We start from the raw sequence: 19,150 nt of genomic DNA on the forward strand, positions 1-19,150 counted from the left end.
TGATAGATATTTATGAGCTTCTAAAGACCATTCATCTTTTTCATTATCAAATATCTGTTACATTAATATCTCCCTGAAGGAGGACAAGCACAGGGATGGCATCACTGCCCTGGGGAAACAATATTACCCGTGCAGAAGTTCAAGAGCTGTTGCAGATCATCGTGATTGAGTAATAGTGAGTGACGGTCATTTTGCTGGTCCAGAATTGTTGCCATCCTCTATCCAGGTTATAAATGAATTCCTACAGCACCCAGAGATTTTCATTCACCGACTGCATAGTCTTGTTCAGTTCAAGTTCTTGTGGTTGTTCTACTTCACTTCAGTCCATACCTCTTAACTTCAGTTCTCACATTTGTTTTTGCAGTTGCTCTTTTAGTGAAAGCACTCCAAATATTAGGGGAGAGGGGGCAGAACCCGAGAGACAGAGGTGCCCTGATATGCTTGGCACGTGTTTGTCTGCCAGCAGTGTGTCAAATTAAAAATGGCTTTAGTGTAGGGCAGATTATGGAAGAAAATGAACGATACTTTTTATTAACGTCTGTCTATTTAAAAAGGTAGTAAGACAGAATAGAGGACGTTTGATGTTACGTTACTTGAGATGAGGTTTTTACAGCCCAAAATGGGCTACAAGACAGAGTGCTGTGGTTAAAGTACAGTGTGCAGTGTGCTGTGGTAGTTCCTGATGAGGTTAACGCTCCATGCACAACCCACTGTTATCTCTGCTATTCACCTATTTAGATCCTTTCCCTTCTTAACCGGTATGGCGTGGTATCAAAAGTCCATACCCGTATGGCACAGTGTCAGAAGCTCATTTAAACTTCCTCTAATTTCCATTATCTAGAAAAATGAGCTGTCTCGTCCAAGAAAGATGTCAAGTGAGTGTTGCAATCTACTTCTGGTGACCTCATGTGGTATCCTCATTGATGGCCCGTTTTCTTCTTCGTCGTTGAATTTTGCAATAACGAATAATTATTCTCAGCAGCACGCTGGCTTTTGATCAGATTCATAGGACTGACACATTGCTTTTTTCTCCTTGTAAGCACAGTCATTGTGATTGCTGTTTTCCACTTGTGAGTTTATAGATTTATCAAAAATCTTCTGAGCTGGAGCTTTGATCTCATGCACCCATTCTTTCAGAACACTGGGATGAAGGTGATCCAAACACTGTTCCAAAAGGGCATTTTCAGCTCCTGTGTCCTGCTTCCAGCTGAGTCATTTGTCCTATATTTTAGTGAACTTGTGCCACGTTTGTTCCATCTGGGTAGTTTTTAAAGCTGTGCTCACGTAGGTTGGAAGGGACCGGTAGAGATCATTGTGTGCCAGCCCCCTGTTCAAGCAGGGCCACCTAGAGCAGGTTGCCCAGGACCACGTCCAGGTAGTTTTTGAGTACCTACAAGGGTGGAGAGCCCACAGCTTCTCTGGGCAACCTGAGCCAGTGCTCCATCGCCCTCGCAGTGAAGAAGTGCTTCCTGATGTGCAGACAGAACCTCTTGCAAGACTGATGGGTCTTGTACGCTTCCTAGAAACACTTCTGCCCACGCTAGTTACTTAATGTTAAGCTGTTCACTAGCTATCTCGGCACTAATGGGAATTTATGTTACAGAATAGTCCTGCTAAAGGCTGGCTGGCTGGGTGGCGTAGTGATAGTGTCACTGTTGAATCTAAGCTTTAGATCAGCTTTATTCCTGATCTAAAGGATCTGATCCATAGTAAGACTCCACGCTTTTAAAGTGTGGGATTTACTGTTGTACTGGGTCTGGCTGGAATGTTAACTTTCCCGGCAGCAGCCCATTCAGTGCCGTACTCTGTACTTGTAGCTGGAACAGCAGTGTTATCACACCAGTGTTGTGTCTACTGCTGAGCAGCACTGGCACAGCATCGGGCCTTTCTCTAACCCTCCTAGGGGGTGGGCAAAAAGTGAGGAGAGAAACATCACTAGGGCAGCTGACCTAAACCAATCAAAAGGATATTCCATACCATGTGATGTCACACTCAGCAATAAAAGGTGGAAACAGGAAGAAGAGGGGAGGGGTGGGCTCTTGTTGGGAAAACATTGATCCTCCTCTCAAACACCAGCTGCGTGCGTTGAGGCCTTGCTTCAAGGACGTGGTCAATCATCGCTCATTTGTGGGAAGTAGAGAGTAATTTCTTTCCTCTGCACTTCCATATAGCTTTCATTTATTTTGTTTGTTTGTTTTCCTCCCTTTTTCCCCTTTCCCTTTTATTTTCCCCTTAGTTAAGTTGTTTAGTTCATGGTAGTCTTTATTTAATTGTTATTATTATTTCCCTTTAATTAAATTATCCTTATCTCAACCCGTGAGTTGTTCTTTGCTTTACTTCTCCCCCTCCTTATCTAAAGGAGGGGGAGTGAGAGAGCGGTTGTGGGGTTTAGCTGCCCAGCACGGTAAAACCACCACAACTGTGTCTACCTTCAATCCCAGACTGAAAAACACAATTTATGTTGTATATGTCGTCTTTCCCAACTTCAAGCTTTATTTTGTGGAAATGGGAAGATAATACCAAATAACCCAAGTAAGACTTTCTTTTGCTCCTCTATCTGCATCACATCTCAGAATCCATATAAAACTGTACATTAAGATAAGGTGGGGATGAATGCAGAGAGTCAAAATCTCATGTCTAAATCCAAGATTTTGTATCCATGCAATGTATTGAACACAGTTCTACTGAAACCAGTTTAAGTAACTAGAATTGGAACCCACAGACCAAGAACAAAGGTTTTGAAAGTAGATCATGTGCTTTCGTTTCACAGCCCACCCTTACTTAAGCATTTGTATCCCCATCTCTGGGAAAAATACTGCTGCACGGAAATGGAATTACCCTTTGTACAGTTAGGAGAAAAGTGATCTGTGTTCTGTCTTTTTGCTGAAGTGGACAAAGCTAATGTGAGAAATGAGTCCTGAAAACAATACAGAAGTGTTTTCCAAGCAGCATGCCATCCTGAGAGAGAAAGGGAAGGCACTGGGGCTAAGCAGAGGTGACAGCTGCATGGCACAGGGCCTGGCCTCTTGAGAGGAGGTAGGAATGAACAGTCCCTTTAGGAGGGACGGGACAAAAGCACTTGGGAAATGCTGGGCAACATCATAAAGTGTTCAGATGTCATAAGCTCAGAAAGACTATTCTCACAGCATATTTGAGCAACCATCCAAGATGCTGCTCAGAGCTGAGCGTTATGGGGGATGCATACAGATAATGCTTTGACATACAGAATTCTGTAAGATTTGAGAGATTCTAGCAAAAGGCACCACTGTTTCCCAGCATAAAACAGTCATGTTCAGAACATCCTTTAGCTCATATGCTCAACACACCTACAGTAGGCAAACGGATCCAAAATGTGGTATTTCTTTGCTTAGAATACTGGTGCATCACTAAATTGAGATGTTCAGGTCCTTCTCTGTACACTTTCAAATTATCTTTTATCAAAACACTCAGGAATGTTTATTTTCACAAATGGTTTCTCCATCCAAATTGAGCTCTTCTATTATTTTGCTTTAAAAACAAAGCAAAAACACCCATGAAACCTAACCTTAGAACTTTCTGTTGTGATGAAAATTTCAAGTTGCAGTCATTCAAACACCTGAAAACTTTAGGACTTCCAAAACGAAGTCATTCTTGTCAAGTAATGGGGTTAGAAATGTATTTTTTATTTTTTTTTTTTTTTTGTTAAATGTTTTAAGTTCTGAAAAAGGAGCTGAAAAAGAACATTCATGCAACCTCGGTAGTGGAGTCTCTATTGCTGCCTCAATGGGATTTTTCTCACTGATTATTGGGTGGCATAACGATGTAGTACTGTCGTTTTATGTGCGCATGAAACAAAGCCAGTTTTAAATATACACTTCTGTCAAAAACACTGTTTACATGTTTGAGACTGCTTTGTCTGCCTGAAGTGCGGGCTGTTGCCAGAAGAGGTATTTGGGCTTCTCTCGGGTTTTCCTTCTTACTCTCGTCCTCTTTACACCAGTACTAAGATTGGTGGGTGGAGCTGTAACCTGGATCATGAGACTGACTTGGGTATAACTTAGGTGGCTAAGAAAGGAAAACAAAGAAACAAAAAAGACTACTTTATGTTTTTCAGGCAGATCAGTTCTTGTTCCATCTCTCCACTTGTCTGCGTAAATGTTACCGTTAGTGTTGTAAAACGGTACTGCAGCTTTCATCTGCACCCGCTGTTAATGTCGGGTTAAATTGCCCGTGTAACTGCAGCCTGGGGACATCCCTCTGCTGCAAGATGCCCAACTAGTGGTAAATGGACTAAGCCAGGTATCTGCTCAGAAGTCTGCTCTGAGGAAGGGGAAGACTCTTTAAAGAAGCTTCTGGTTGTTGCGGGTGCCAAGTAAAGTCACGAGGCTTTTTTGGATAACATTAATGTCTTATCTAAGCAGACAGAGGAAGGTATTGTATGGGCCATATGGTGTGTGAACCCGTACTGACTTTATTAGGAAATCGAAGACAAAAATACATGATGATCCACAGTAAATTTTCAAGGTCTGATGGCCCAAAAATTTTGGCATCCTCCTCTGTGCTAATTGCTCTGGCATCATTTTCACAGGAGGGTTAATACTCTTCTCACAGCTTTGTCATGAACCAACTTCCCTGAGACACTTGAGTTTAAAATAAAAACAAAAATCACTCCCGTTCTTTTAGTCCTCATAACGTGACTGTTTCTCTTATTTGTAGGATGTTTTGTGCTCAGAAAAGATGCTTGCTTGCACTGTGTTTTCAGTAGGTGTCAAAATTAACATGACTTGTAATGGATACACTGTTCTTTGGAGCTGTTGTTTTAGAGAAGTTTCCAGAGTGTTTTAGAAATATTCCACTACTTTACCAGCATGCAAATGAAGGATAAAGTCTACAGATATTAGTAAACAGTATAAAACAAAGTGTTTCCTTGCCAGCTAAGTGCTGTGACTTGTGCAACCAGCAACTTCCCACCCAAAGCTCCCGATACAGTCTGTGGCTGGCCTGTTACCCTGTCCTGCAGGGAAGATACATTCACCACTTTTACCTTCAGTTTTCCAGTTCTTATTCATTGCTGCCCTTGTCAGAGAGGTCCTGCTCAGCTTTTCACCTGTATTCGGAGGTCCAAGTTTGAATGGGTAAATGATCCAGGGCTGCCATTGCTAATGAATTTCAGAGCTTTTTCTAGCATGTAAGATTTCTTCATGAGACTTCTCCATGCTGGCAATAATGTGCAACCTCCTGCTGAAAATGCAAAGGAAAGAGCTTTCCCTTTTCACAGATTCAGTGACGTGGAACTGGAGATGCTTGCGATAGTAGGTATATATTGTGTACCAGACAATGTTAGGGAACAATAAAAGGTTAATGGCTTCAAAGTAGTTCTCAGAAACTGCTTCTAGATCCTGTGATGGTGTAAAGAAAGGTCTCCGCTACTGTGGCGGGGAAAACAGAATAGAAATCTAAATGACTCTTCCCCTGTCGAAGTCATTGTCTAATATTAGCCCTGTCAGTGGCTGGCTGTGTGTCGGTCGGGTGAAAGGAGGAGGTGGTTACCGGCCAGGAGAATATGACCAAGGCTTTTAAATACTGTTGCTTGGGAAGCCTTATTAATGGCTTCATATAAGATCGATGCGCAGTAATTCTTTCTAGCAGTATCTTTTTAAAAGCCTTTAGCAATCTGTCATCCTCGTCTCCCTCCCCCCAGTTATAAAGCCACATTAGTCAGGAGAAATCGCACAGTCCTGGGAAGTTTCAAACTGCAGCCGCCGATGCTGTCAGGAAAATGCTACTGTGCAGGAGCACAGGTGCAATTACACTGACTGCTGCTTCTCAGCCTCAGCTCGGGTCATCCTGGAGGGACGAGTGGAAAGAAACGGGGAGGTGGGTGAGATTCTGTCAGATGCCTGGGAACAGTACAGAAGAGAAAAATGGAATGCCCTCTTCCAGGAGACAAAGCTCGCGCTGTCTGTAAGTTTTAGGTCAACTTTTTCAAATCTGTCTTTTGAGGGGGGGGAGGATTTCAATACTGTTTATTTTGGTTTGAGTTTTGCCACCTGTTAAGCTTATTTGCTAAGCTTTGCTGTCAGAAATGTTAAATATTTTCTTTTTCTTTTTTTTTTTTTTCTTTTTTTTAACTGAGAATTCATAGCTTGTACTCTTTTTGGAGGTTGTTTGTGCTCCCACAATGTTCCTGGCCCATTAGAGTCCTTGGCTTTGAAGAAAACATTTCTGTATTTTAAGAGGAGATCTTTAAACCCTTTGCTTTGTGCAAGCACATTACATATTATATTTTTTTTTATTATTTTCATTAAGGTTTTTCTGCTCCATTAGCTGTGGTTGGAAGCTAGAGCAGGGTACTTTTTACTATTTACTACTAGGTAGTAAATTTTACCATGGAGTGATAGAGTGTTGGGTGTGGGAAGCCCCCGTCTCTAATGGAGAAATCCTGAGTCATTTAGTTCATGATGCATCAGCAAAAATAATATGGGTGTGGCTTTGATATTCAGCTGCTATTGTAACAAGACTATGAAAGCTAACAGCGTTATAATATCCTTTGTGATTGCAAAGGCTTTTCTCAGAATATGCACAAAAGGACTTATATTAAAGTGCAATATTTGTGCTTTCAAGGCTGCAATAGATACAGATACCTGAGCAGATATCAGTCAAAAGTAAGCTCTTCCCTGTAGCTAGGGAATTCTCTACCAACCTTTTCATCACATAGCAGTGCATAATGCTGTGTGTTTGATTATTTTTTAATGTTTGGCTTGGTGTTGGGTTTTTTTGGTATTTGTTTTTACTGTAGGCTTAGTGTTGCAAACAAGATGTTTGATCTTTGGATCAGTTTAGGTGATTATTTTTTTTTTTCTAATAAAGTACTGTATGGTAAGTGGCGTTAAAATAGCCGTTGAAAAAATGTTAAAGACCAAAATAATTTCAGTGGACTGTTCTTTAATCCTGTGTAATACGTCTTGGGTTTAGAATGAGATTCAACCACTTTCAACAATGAAAAAATAGAGTTGTCATTACATACAAGTATTTGAGTGATACTGTCTTTAGTAGTATGAGTCAAAAATACATGCATGTATGCTCAGTGAGTTGGGCATGAGGAGGAAAGGCTTTTTTCTTGATTCTGGACATGGGAGCTTACATAAGACTGCAATACTATAAAGATCTACTTATATTTGGATGGCTTTGTGGGGCGTCTGACAGTAGTGAATTAGAAAATACAAGGATAAGTGTTTTTGTTGTTGTCAGTTTCTGCTGAGTTCCCAGAAAACCCTGTTTCTTAAAATCTTCAGAAAACTTATTCCTATTCAGTACTTTTTTTTCACTTATTAACCATATTCTCCTTGTCTAGCTTGTAAGAAGTGCATCAAAGAATAATGTCATCTTGTCATCTGGAACTGTTCTCCATTTCCAGCACGCATTTTTGACAAGTAGCATAATAAAAAATGCCCTTATGGTAAATGCAATGCCTTTCTCTTGTATCTAGGTGATCTCAGAAAGTGACTTAGAAGACTAAACTTTGAAGAAACTTCAGATATAAATACAGCATATTGCTGAAAACCCTTGTCGTGGTATCCTCACTTGCTTTAGATGGTGTTTGCCATCAGTAACTGGTACTGTGATGGTAATTTAACAATAAGCTGAATGATGACTTTTTTTCTTTTCTACTTTCTAAATCATTCATTACCATATTGCTCTACCAGAGACAACTGGAAATAAGTAAATGAACCTGACTGTCAAATGTGAGTAATGGTAACTATTCTAGTTAGTATTCAAGTTGAGTGGTTGAATGTAAAGATAAAGATTCAAAAATACAAGGAAATAGAGTCCTTTAGATAATATGAGGCTGTGGTAATGGGAAGGTGAAATTTCATCTTTAAATTTCCTATTCAGACTGTCCACTGAAATGGTGTTGCTGTCCCTTTACCTATAACCTTAAAGATTTCTTTCAAGGCTAAATTACAACCCACCGGCCTTCTCAAACTAAAACTGTAGTATCTATAATATATATGCAAAACTGTCAAAATCTTTTTAAATGTTGGACTGCTGAAAAAAGGAAAGCATTAATTTTATGGAAGGAAAATTAGGATGCAAAAAAGCAGATCCTATTTTACCTAACCAAGATGTATATTTCTTACTATTCTCATAGCATTTGCTTATGGAATCAGTTGAGCCTGTCAATACTGATGCATGACGGCATGAGCTGAAACCAAGAAACTTTTCTCTCAGCTACAAGTGTGTGCACAAAAATATGTGCATATCTGTGATTTTCGAATGGGAATGAGGGCAACTAAGAGTGAGAATTTTGGCTAAGGCTGTAATCTAGAAATGCAAAGCTATAATTCATGGGAGATCATGCATATTATGAGATTAAAGTATTGTTTTTAAAGCTTTTGTGAAGATGAAAGATGCTTTGTAAGTGCTAAGTATAATGCTTCCGTCTCTTGAATTGAAACATATGTAGTGTATTATATAGCATATTTTAATGTTATCATATTGCACCTGTGTGATTACATTATAATTTTATGATTCTTTGATAATATTGGAAGCTTTGTATGAATGTTCACATACATGAAGTCTACCCTTCAACATTTTAATATTCCTTTACTGATTTTCTAGCCATTGCTTACTTGTTACTCCCGTATGTCATGGGAAAATTTTGCTATGGATGGCTGGAGAAATCTTCAGTGAGTTATACAGACCACACAGCTTTGCAAATGACAGGCTTGTCAGTACATTTAAAATCAGGGGGTATCTAGGACATTAAGTATAATAAGTATATAAATAGTTTGTGTTTTTATGTTAGCATAGGTCAATACATGCCAGCAGTGGTATTTTTAATAAAAAAGTAGGTGTTATCCTCAAATCTTAGAGGTGAGCAAGCTGTAAAGCTGTATGTACTGCACAAGAGAACTCACTCTTAATGGAAGAATTTTATCATCAGTATCGTTAAGGTTCTTAGTCATCTAATTTCAAAAGGGCCTCAACCCAGTTCTTACTCAGTTCTTTCTGTACCCACGTTTAATACGGCTTTATGGATTCAGAAAGAGGAACAATGATATTTTATTTACAGCATAAGGTATTTTAGGTATGCCATAGTTCTCGGTCACTTAAGTTTAAAAGAAAAAAAAAAATGTTTTCCAATGGGGACTGTAAGTTCAGCTAGTAATCTCTTAGGAAGAATGGGGGAGAGGAAAAGTGGGGCCAGAGAAAGTGTGCTAGAGGAGGATTGTCATAGCCTGAGTGCTTCCTGAGAAATTCAAAGAGGACACCACTCATCTATGTGAAGGAATATATGACAAACATTTGAGTTAAATTTTAATCAATTATCATTTCCCAACTCAGTAATCAGAAAACTGTTTTCCAGTTCCCAGGAGTATTAAAAATTTGCAAATCTAACTGTACCAAACTATAATGGAGACATTTTAAAAGCCTTTGAAAAATTAATCAAGAGGATTTTATGTAAAACCTAGTAAGGTGTCTGTATTCTACCTTGATTACAAGAACAAATGAAATTATTCATCACAGCTGGGGGCTAAAGTTTCATTAACATTTGAAGAGAGAGCTATAATAACACTATTTCTGTATAGTAGAAATTATACTACTTAAAATTTACTGCAGGGTTTTGATAGTGCCAAAAAACAGTAAGAATTAGGCATCCTTACATCTGTGCAATGTTTTATTTGCTAAGTACAGCATTCAGGATTTTAGCTAATTCTGGGTTTGGTGGACAGAATCTCTCTGGCTACCTCTCCATCTCTTTGTCTGCCTTCCTTCATCCCTTCCTTTGGGAAATGGAACCAATCTAAACAGCATTAGACTGGTTTTCTTGATCAGCTTTTAAAAAAATGATCTCATCACAGATCATTCCTTTCTGTGCCCTGCACATTTGAAGTGACCTCACACAGTCAGAATAAATTTTCTTCTTCTTCTCCTCGAATGCCAGTGTGAGAAACAATCCTCAGCAGGCGACTGGCTCCTGGACAAGCCCCCAGTTTGGGAGAATCACTCTGTAGCCCATTACACAGGCTCAGGCGAGGATCTCGGTGAAGCAGCATTTTTATTCATGATTGCAATGGCAGTGGTCCTGCAGGCAGGAGCGGACAGCAATAGTATGTCATAACCTTATATTCCCTCTTACCTGACACTTGATTCCTCCCCTGTTTACTCATTGGCTGAGTACTACAGGTTCACAAACTACTCAACACTTACTACTATACTATGTAAGTACAATTTTATTTGACCAACCATTATTTTCTCCTTTTTTTTTTTTTCTTTCATGATTAGAGTGCCCTTGATTATTTTTGTTGTTGTTGTTGCTTTTTGTTTTTACTGATTGTTGCACTGCTTGTCTTGTTTTTCTTAGCCATCCCCCTTATTTTGGGACAGTGGGACCTTCCCCTGCCCCCTTATCTGCCTAACATACTCCCCAATGTTATGCCTGCACAAACGCTTTTGAATGTGCAAAGTTAGTGGAATTTTCCACTGCAAAAACACAACTTTAATTCTCACACCAACAGATTGCTCTGTGACAGATCATTAGCAAAGACCTAGTTTACATTTCCCTTGAGTTGATTGGTGCTTGCTTGAATCCCTTGTAATGACAAGCCATCAGCTGCCTGAGCGTTCAGCAGTGACCCAGAAGGAGAAATAATTTTACCTTATTTCTACAACAGACAGCTGTTACTATCACCTGTGTCTCTAACATTATTTGGGTACCTGGATGGTTTCTCTCTCGCCTTCTGTCTCTCTGTAGTGGAGAGAGTAGAACACAGCAGCCACCAAAACAAGAAGGTGTACCCTAAGGAGGTAGTGGAAAAACACCTTTGTATATTTCAGTTATTTTGACAGCTGTCTGTATTTAGGTGAGTAGCAATAAAGAAACGAATATTCAGATGTCTCGCTTGTGACAAGTATAATCAAGATGATTGGTTATGCTTGTAACAGGTATGAGTAACAAGATAATTGTCATAACTGGAGACAGAAAAAAGCAGGATTTCCAGGTTATTAAGGGGAAAGAGCCATTAAAACATTGTGTTTGTTTGTTTTCAGGTTAAAACAAATTGTTTTTGACCTTCCCATCTGTATTGTGTTTATGTGGCAAGGGTTTGGTAGCAGGGGAGGTGCAAGGGGGGCTTCTGTGAGAAGAGTCCAAAAGCTGCCTCATGTCAGATCAGAGAGCAGTTGTAAAGAGCTGCTGCCTGTGGGAAGCTCCCCAAGGATCAGTTAGGGAAGGATGGCTTCCCATGGGAGAGTCCCCACGTGGAGCAGGGGCAGAGAGTGACCATGAAGGGTTAGGGACTGACTGCAGCCCCCGTATCTCTGCACTGCTCAGGGGGAGGAGGTAGAAGAGGGTAGATGGGGAGAAAGTGTTTTCAGTTTGCTTTTAGTTTCTCACTGTTCTCATGTGCTAGTAATAGGCAGTAAATTATTTTAATCTTCCTATGCTGAGTCTGCCCATGACGTTAGTTGGTGAGTGATCTCCCTGTCCTTATCTCAACCCTTGAGCCCTTTCCCTCATATTTTCTTCCTCATTTGCTTTGAGGAGAGGGAGTGAGAGAATGGTTGAGGTGGAGTTCCCCCGCACAGCAGGGTTGAAGAGCAGCACTGCAGCATCACAGCACTGCACCATCACAGAGGAAGCTGCTTAGGCCACGCAGTGGTGAAGTTGGTGTTCTGGTCTCATCTCTACTAGCTGTAACAAGGAAATACGTAATGTCCGTGTGAGTGAGCTGGGGGAGGCAAAGGTCTCCAGCCCCTGGACAGATAAAAGGAGGTAGCTGTGTCCTGCAGTTAGGATCTGGAGATGTCCTACCCCTTGGACAAGTCTGCCAGGAGCCTGGATGCAATTTTCTTGGAGTCTTGACTGGAGTGAGCATCAAAACTTTGATTTTGAATAAAATATTCTGTGTTAATCCACTGTTTTCATAGAATTGTATAGGTTGGAAAAGACCTTTAAGATCATCAAATCCAACCATCAACCTGACCTACCAAGTCCTATCACTAAACCCTGTCCCTCAGTGCCATGTCCATGCGTCTCTTAAATACCTCCAGGGATGACAAGCCCAACACCTCCCTGGACAGCCCGTTCCAATGTTTGACCACCCTTTCTGTGAAGAAATTCTTCCTCATGTCCAATCTAAACCTCCTCTGGTGCAACTGGAGTCTGTTTCATTCTGTCAGTTGTCACATGAGAAAAGAGGCTGACACCCTCCTTACTGGTACCTCCTTTCAGGTAGTTGTAGGTGATGAGGTTTCCCTTCAGCCTCTTCTTCTCCAGACTAAATACTCCCAGTTCCCCCAGTTGCTCCTCATAACTCTAGGTTTCTAGTCCCTTACCAGCTTTTCTGCACTGCACACACTGAAGGAACTCGATATCCTTCTTGTAGTGAGGGGCCCAAAACCAAACATGATATTCGAGGTGCAGTCTCACCAGTGCCACGTACGAGAGGACAACCACTTCCCTAGTGCTGCTGGCCACACTGCTTCTGGTGCAGGCCAGGATGCCGTTGGCCTTCTGGGCCACCTGGGCACACTGCTCATGTTCAGCCGGCTGTTGACCCGCACCTCATGGTGCTTTTCTGCCCAGCAACTTCCCAGCTACTCTTCCCCAAGCCTGTATCGCTGCATGGGACTGTTACGACCCAGGCACAGCCCCTGACACTTGGCCTTGTTGAATGTTGTGGGATTGGCCTTGGCCCATTGATCCGGCCTATCCAGATCCCTCTGCAAAGCTTTCCTGCCCTCAGCCAGATCAACAGTGCCACCCAGCTTGGTATCGTCTGCAAGCTTACTGAGGGTGCACTCGATTCCCTCATACTGTTTGATAAAGATGTTAAACAGAACTGGCCCCAGGCCTGAGCCTGGGGGAAGCCTGGCGGAGTCCCACTGGTGACTGGTTGCTAATGGGGTTGAACTCCATCCACTGTGAGTCTGAGCCCAGCCATCCAGACAGTGAGCTGTACGCCTGTCTAAGTCACTAGCAGCAGTTTCTTTGGGAGAATAGTCTGGGAGGTGGTGTCAAACACTAACATCAAGGCAGACAACATCCATGGCCCTTCCTTCATCTACTCAGTGGGTCATCTTGTCATAGAAGGAGATTGGATTAATCAGACAGGACGAGACATTAATCAGATCAGACCTTAAAACTGTGCTGGCTGCTTCTGATCTCTCAGTTGTCCTGCATGTGCTGTGTAATGCTGTTACCAAGGTCAGGCTGACAGGCCTGTAATTCCCCAGAGTTTTGTCTACACATCTTTGACTAAACTGGGAAAATTTGGTCTGTTTCTGATAGAAATGTCCATGCTACTTCAAGAGCCATTTGTGTGTACGGGTGAGTAGTTCAGGTGTGCTGGCAGTATGCAGCCTGCTGCTGTGTGGAGACCATTTTAAGAAGACATGGTTATGCCTATCCATTCAATTTCAGGTCATTCAGAATAACTGTCCTGAAGTTACTGAGGTAATGTAACATTCATTGAATCATTAAGGTTCCAAGATCATCTGGTCAAACTGTCCCCCTAATACCCATATAATCCACTAAACCATGTCCCTAAGCACCACGTCCAACCTTTCCTTAAACACCCCCAGGGACGGTGACTCCACCACCTCCCTGGGCAACCCATCCCAGTGCCTGACTGCTTTCTGAGAAGAAATGTCTCCTCATTTCCAACCTAAACATCCTCTTGAGCAACTTGAGGCCATTTCCTCTAGTCCTATCACTAGTTACCTGTGAGAAGAGGCTGACCCCCAGTTCCCCACATCTTCCTTTCAGGTAGCTGTAGAGAGCAGCAAGGCCTCCCCTGAGCCTCCTCTTCCCCAGACTGAACAACCTCAGTTCATGTGGCTGCTCCCCACAGGGCTTGTGCTCCAGGCCCTTCAGCAGCTTCGTAGCCCTTCTCTGGACCCTTCTTGCTGTCCTTCTTGTAGTGAGGGGCCCAAAGCTGAACACAGTACTGAGGTGTGGCATCACCAGAGCAGAGTACAGGGGGACGATCACCTCCCTGCTCCTGCTGGCTGCACAGTTCCTGATACAAACCATTATGCCTCTGGTGTAAATAAAAGAAGTGTTCTAGCCTATGATGTTTCCTTTCTCATTTTTATTTAGTAATTCTGGTAAAGAGACATGTTCTACTTAGAGAGAAACACAGCGTCCCTACAGCCAGTCCAGAGCAGTGCATTGTTCAATTCGGGTGCGTTGTTTAGTTACGCATTTGAAAAAGTATTTGACCATTGAGGAAGGACACTTGGGAAAAAGATAGGATTGTGGTGTCACACTGGAAAATTCCCCCAAGGAAATGAGTCATTAATGTAGCGTAGTGCTTTGCACAATCACTGTCACTGTGGGTGAGGGGACTGTCTGGACCTGCAGCGCTGTGAGTTGGCATGAATGTTTGAGTTTCAGGTAATGAGTGGCCTCTGAATCTGTTCTGAGTTAGTTACCCATGGGGAGCATGCAAAAGTGCATTTGCACGCTTTAGATAGGCAAGAGCGATCCAAAGAACACATTGTTGATAGAATTTAAAAATAATAATAATAACCTTAACAGTAACAAATTCATTTGTTAAGCTCGAATCTACGATTGCTTCAAAGTCTTACTGTATGGCAAGCAGACACTTGAGACGTGGCCATGCTGGTACATGGTCATGGTAGATGCCTTTTTCACAACTCACATCAGCGAGTTAATGTTAGCTAAGGTAACGATTTGTAGTTGATATACTACTGGTCAGTGTTTCTGCAAACCTCCACAATTGTGTGCTCATTATTATAAAGCTTTTCCTTTTTTAACTTTCAATATTTTTGTTGTCTCGCTAATAGTAAATTATAATAATTAAAATATTTATGTTCTTCCTATGCAGTTCTCTGGTGTTGGCATACTAGTGTGGGAGTGCTGATAAAGTTTTTTCAGAATTAAAAAGTAATAGAAAAGAAAAGAAGTCCTTTTACATCTCCTGGGTAGAACTAGATTTAGCATAAATATCCTTTCTGCCAATTCTGTCACAGATATTGCTGTATATATGGATGTCAGCAAATAATGGCTTAGTAAATCTAGAAATCTGATAATGATGGAAAGAAAATTCAAAAGCCTAAAAATGTGAAAATTCATGTTATGGTAATGAGAATCTCCTACTTTCTCTAAGAAGTTTCATTAAGGACTCTTTCTGAATTAGTAGCTTTGCCAGCAACTTTAAAAAGTTGGTTTTAATTTAGTTCATATTTAGTTTAATTATTTATTTATTTATTTATTTATTTTGATAACTGTGAGAGTTGGCTATGAAAAGTGCTAATGTTGACTTCAAATAGAGCAGAAGCCATTCTCTGGTTTACTTTCTCATTTCTGTAAAGCACGCCATAGGTCCCTCATCAGGTTATACTGAGGCTTCATTTATTGAAGTTTTAAAAGAGCTCTAGTTGTAAAGTTTGTTTCTCTAGAAGCTGTACAAAGTATTAAGTTTTTATAAACTTCAGGAAACTAGTGTCATCAAGTGTTTTGGAGTCAAACAAAAATATTTTAAAATATATACTAAAAATATATACTAAAAATATTGCCAAATACTTCGTTTATTTATTGCTTACATGTAAGTTATAAGCTAAAAAAAAGTCAGGTAATGTGAAAAATAATTACTGTAGGAAAAGCTGGTTAGTTGCATACTTATTTCTCATCACAGTATCATACATTGACTCTTGCAACTCTTTTATTATGGTTAAGATAAAACTTGAAAGATATTTAAAGCAAAAATTTGTCTTCTTTGCTGTTACTGTGATACTATGTTGTTTTTTTTTCCTGTTGCATACCTCATTGCTGATCGCATGGTTTGACAGTGCTTCGGCATCCTGTAGTCATGTTCTTTGGTAAATAGGGAATGTTGTTTACCCTTGGTTTTTGTTTTTGAGTTTATGTTTGTTTGTTTCAATTTTTTCTTCTTTTGACTTTCTTTCAGAATTCACCACTCTACCAGTATCTGCAGGATTTGGGACACACAGATTTTGAAGTATGTTCCTCTGTGTCACAGAAGGCAAAGCAATGTGCAGTAGAGGAAGGCCAGAAAGAGCGGACTGTGCATGTTGTCCAGAAAGTGAGTGTTCTCCTGTAGTATTTGTCCTCTCAAAAGAGAGCTGCTTTGCTTTGTCAGTAGGCAAAATTGGATGGGGTAAAGGTGAAACTTTTACAATAATAATAATAACAATAATAATAATAACAATAATAACAACAATAATAATAATAATGGGATAAAGGTGAAACTGTTACTGTAATAATAATAACCATTATTATTGCTAATAATGATGATGATAATAATAATTTAACAATAACAGTGCTGTCATGTGTTGTCTACAAATACGTTTGGAAATTTATGGTCTTCCAGTATAGTTTGAAGTGTTTCTTTGCTTCTATGAGAGCTGAGGAAACAACATTTTGATAATGATTTTTTTAAGATTTGTAAATAATTGTATTTACTGGATACTGTTACTGTAAGCTTAGCATTACATTCTGTGAACAAAACCTGTAATCTTCTGGAACAAAATATTTATAGAGTTGTCAGCCCACCTCAGGCATTCACTTCCTAAATATCACTTATTATGTGACAAAAAATTAAGGAAGATGATTTCTGGGAAGTATAAATACAAAAACCAGTCTGAACAAGATAGTAGAATTGTAGTTATAGCAATTTTGTATCAGTAACAGCTGACAAGGCTCAGCTAATTCATTAGCTCAGACTTCTTATTTCTCTGTTATTTTAAGTAAAGGCTTGTCGATTCTTACAATATTTTTTTTATATTAAAAGTGTGCTTGAGATTTAAGAGCTACGTGGCTACTAAAATATTACTGTAGTCTATACACAGATAGGGTATAGGCTGTGTGACTCAGCTGAGGATCTGCGGTGTGGGAGAGGGAATTCCTCTTCTGAGGCACCTGATGTAGGAATCTCTTTGCTGGTTCTAAAATGGGAAGTTTTAGAAAATGCAGTAGTCAATGTGTCTTCCCCTTATCACCTAGATGGAGCATGCTAAGAGCAGTTATTTTCTGCCTACCTCTTTTTTTTTCCGCAGTGTAGAATTAATTTCTCAGTGGATGTGCTCTAGTTAGATGCTAAGCCGGGAGGAAAAAGAGGCTCTGTGCAGACTTCTCTGTCCTGGCCACTGGAGGCTGGGGCAGTGGGGGTGTGTTGAGCAGTATCTCTTGGGTAAGAGCCCAAAACAAGCATTTGTAGGCTGATTTGGTGATGTCTTTGAAGAATTAGCATTTCTTTCTCCCCTCACCCCACCATTTACTGTAGCTTTACTGCATCTACTGTACCATTTACTGCATTTACTGTGCCATTACTGCATCTTAGGCTATCTGATTCTCACCTGCTGTGGCTTTTAGCCTTCTTTAGAGCAGTTTTCTTGATGTTCCTTCCTGCTTTATACCTCTTTAGCCACCTTCAGATCAGAGGTTCACAACCTTTTCCCTCTCATTTATAACCTCTGTTGCTTCCCTGCTCCACAATGTTCCACCCTTCCCCTTAGCAGGCAGTGAATTGGGGAGCATCCTGTATTTCTCAAACACAGGCAGTGTGATAGGAGTGGCCCTGAGATCTCCAGAAGGTCTCCCTTTTCCTGAAGGTTGTGGTGCATGGGGGTTTGTGTGGCAAATGAGGTGAGCTGATACTTTTCTTAGGATCTTTTTTCAAATAGTTCTCAAGATGCTTCAAGGAATTAGCCAAGTAATATTCACAATTTGTTAGGATTTATTTTAACAACAACAAATCCATTTTGAACATATCCTCCTTGCTCCACCTTTGTTTTAGGTCAGATGCATTTTTATATCATGGGTTTTTTAATCTGTTCTGCTCTGTGTGGGGTGTTAGGTGGGGTAGGATTCAGAAGTGTGTGAGTTGATGTGGATAATGTTTTTTTTCCTTATCTGGGGAAAGAATGTGTAGTTATCAAACTGTTTATAAAGTATGGTATACTTGCAAGGACTGGCATATACAGTCTTAGAAGTGGAAATTTAGAAGCTGCAGTATGAAGCTTATTCATCTAGCAGTATTCTGAGAAGTGTTGGTGTATCCTATTTTCATATAATGATATCCATTTTACTACTGTCTGCATAGACTATATAACCTTCCTCACATACTCATTATTCTGAAAGGGCAGGGTAGTAAAACAGGAAACATTTTATTTTGGTCTTCACTCCTGTTGGAGTCTTTTTTCATGGATAGATTGATCATGGTTTGTGTTTAGCCGGTGGGCCAGGTGCACTACATACTTTGCTTCACATCCTTGAAACCCAATTTCTAAGACTAGTAGTCCCGAGGAAGTGTACCATGTCTCCCTTCTTTCGTGCCCCATCGTCTGATGAAGGATGGCCAAGTAGATGAGGTACGGGGTGCACAATCCGTTGAGCAGACCTGTGAGTACCACTAAGTGTCTGGCCCGTGAACTGGAGCTGGGAAGGGGATGCAGCGTCTCCCACTTCACTGAATGGTTTCACTAATGTAAGATTTTATTTTTTTTAATGTAATGGATAAATTGGCTTCTAATTGCTATTGATGTGGATATCTAGTACATTAGTAACAATGGTTGCTTCTATCAGTGTTCATGAAGCAAGGCTTAATCTAATTCAGGCTTAAACTCAAAATTTGATTTAAACTAGCTTGAAAAAAATTCCTGGAAATTATACGTCCACTACCTTTACTTTTCAGAATTGTCAGCTGGCAGTCACCACAAACATCAAGAAAACAACTGAAAGTATATTTTGCCTTTAGAGCTATTGGCAGTTTTTTGGGACATTTACAAGGAACATACCTATTCTGGCTTAGTCCAGGAAGGCTTTAATTAAACAGATGTTATTTGGAAATCAGGGTGACATATTTCATTGATGGATTATTTGTTTGTTACTATGATGTAATGCCTGGAGTACCATTTGTTAGCTGCATTACTTTATTTTGACTATTCACTTTTGTAGAAATCAGTAAAGCAGTATGATGCTGTGTTCATGTGTATAATTTCTTCTGAATTTAATACAAAAGTGCTGTGGGGATAAGAACCTTAAAAGCATGAAGATACACTGCTTTTAAAAGTCATAAGTGTTCTGTTTTTCCCCTTCCATTCCTCTCAAGCATCTTACTGTTAATTCTGTTGCTTTGGGAGGAAGCCCTCTGGTATTGCGTCACCAGAGGGTGTGTGA

At 40.4% G+C, this 19,150-nt stretch overlaps 1 protein-coding gene across 3 annotated transcripts in view; it reads left to right on the forward strand.

Annotated features, from left to right (window-relative positions):
* VEZT (vezatin, adherens junctions transmembrane protein) overlaps nt 1-19,150 on the forward strand; it is a 62,224-nt gene that overhangs the window by 3,300 nt on the left and 39,774 nt on the right. For all 3 annotated transcript variants that reach the window (XR_014319577.1, XM_082784922.1, XM_082784923.1), the window contains exon 2: nt 15,921-16,055. Coding sequence is in view for 2 of the 3 variants with exons in the window: in XM_082784922.1 (XP_082641048.1) it covers nt 15,921-16,055 (135 nt within the window). In the remaining variant the exon portion in view is untranslated. The remainder of the gene's footprint in view (nt 1-15,920; nt 16,056-19,150) is intronic.

This window comes from Aythya marila (genome assembly GCF_965140915.1).
Source record: "Aythya marila genome assembly, chromosome: 1".
NCBI lineage: Eukaryota > Metazoa > Chordata > Aves > Anseriformes > Anatidae > Aythya > Aythya marila.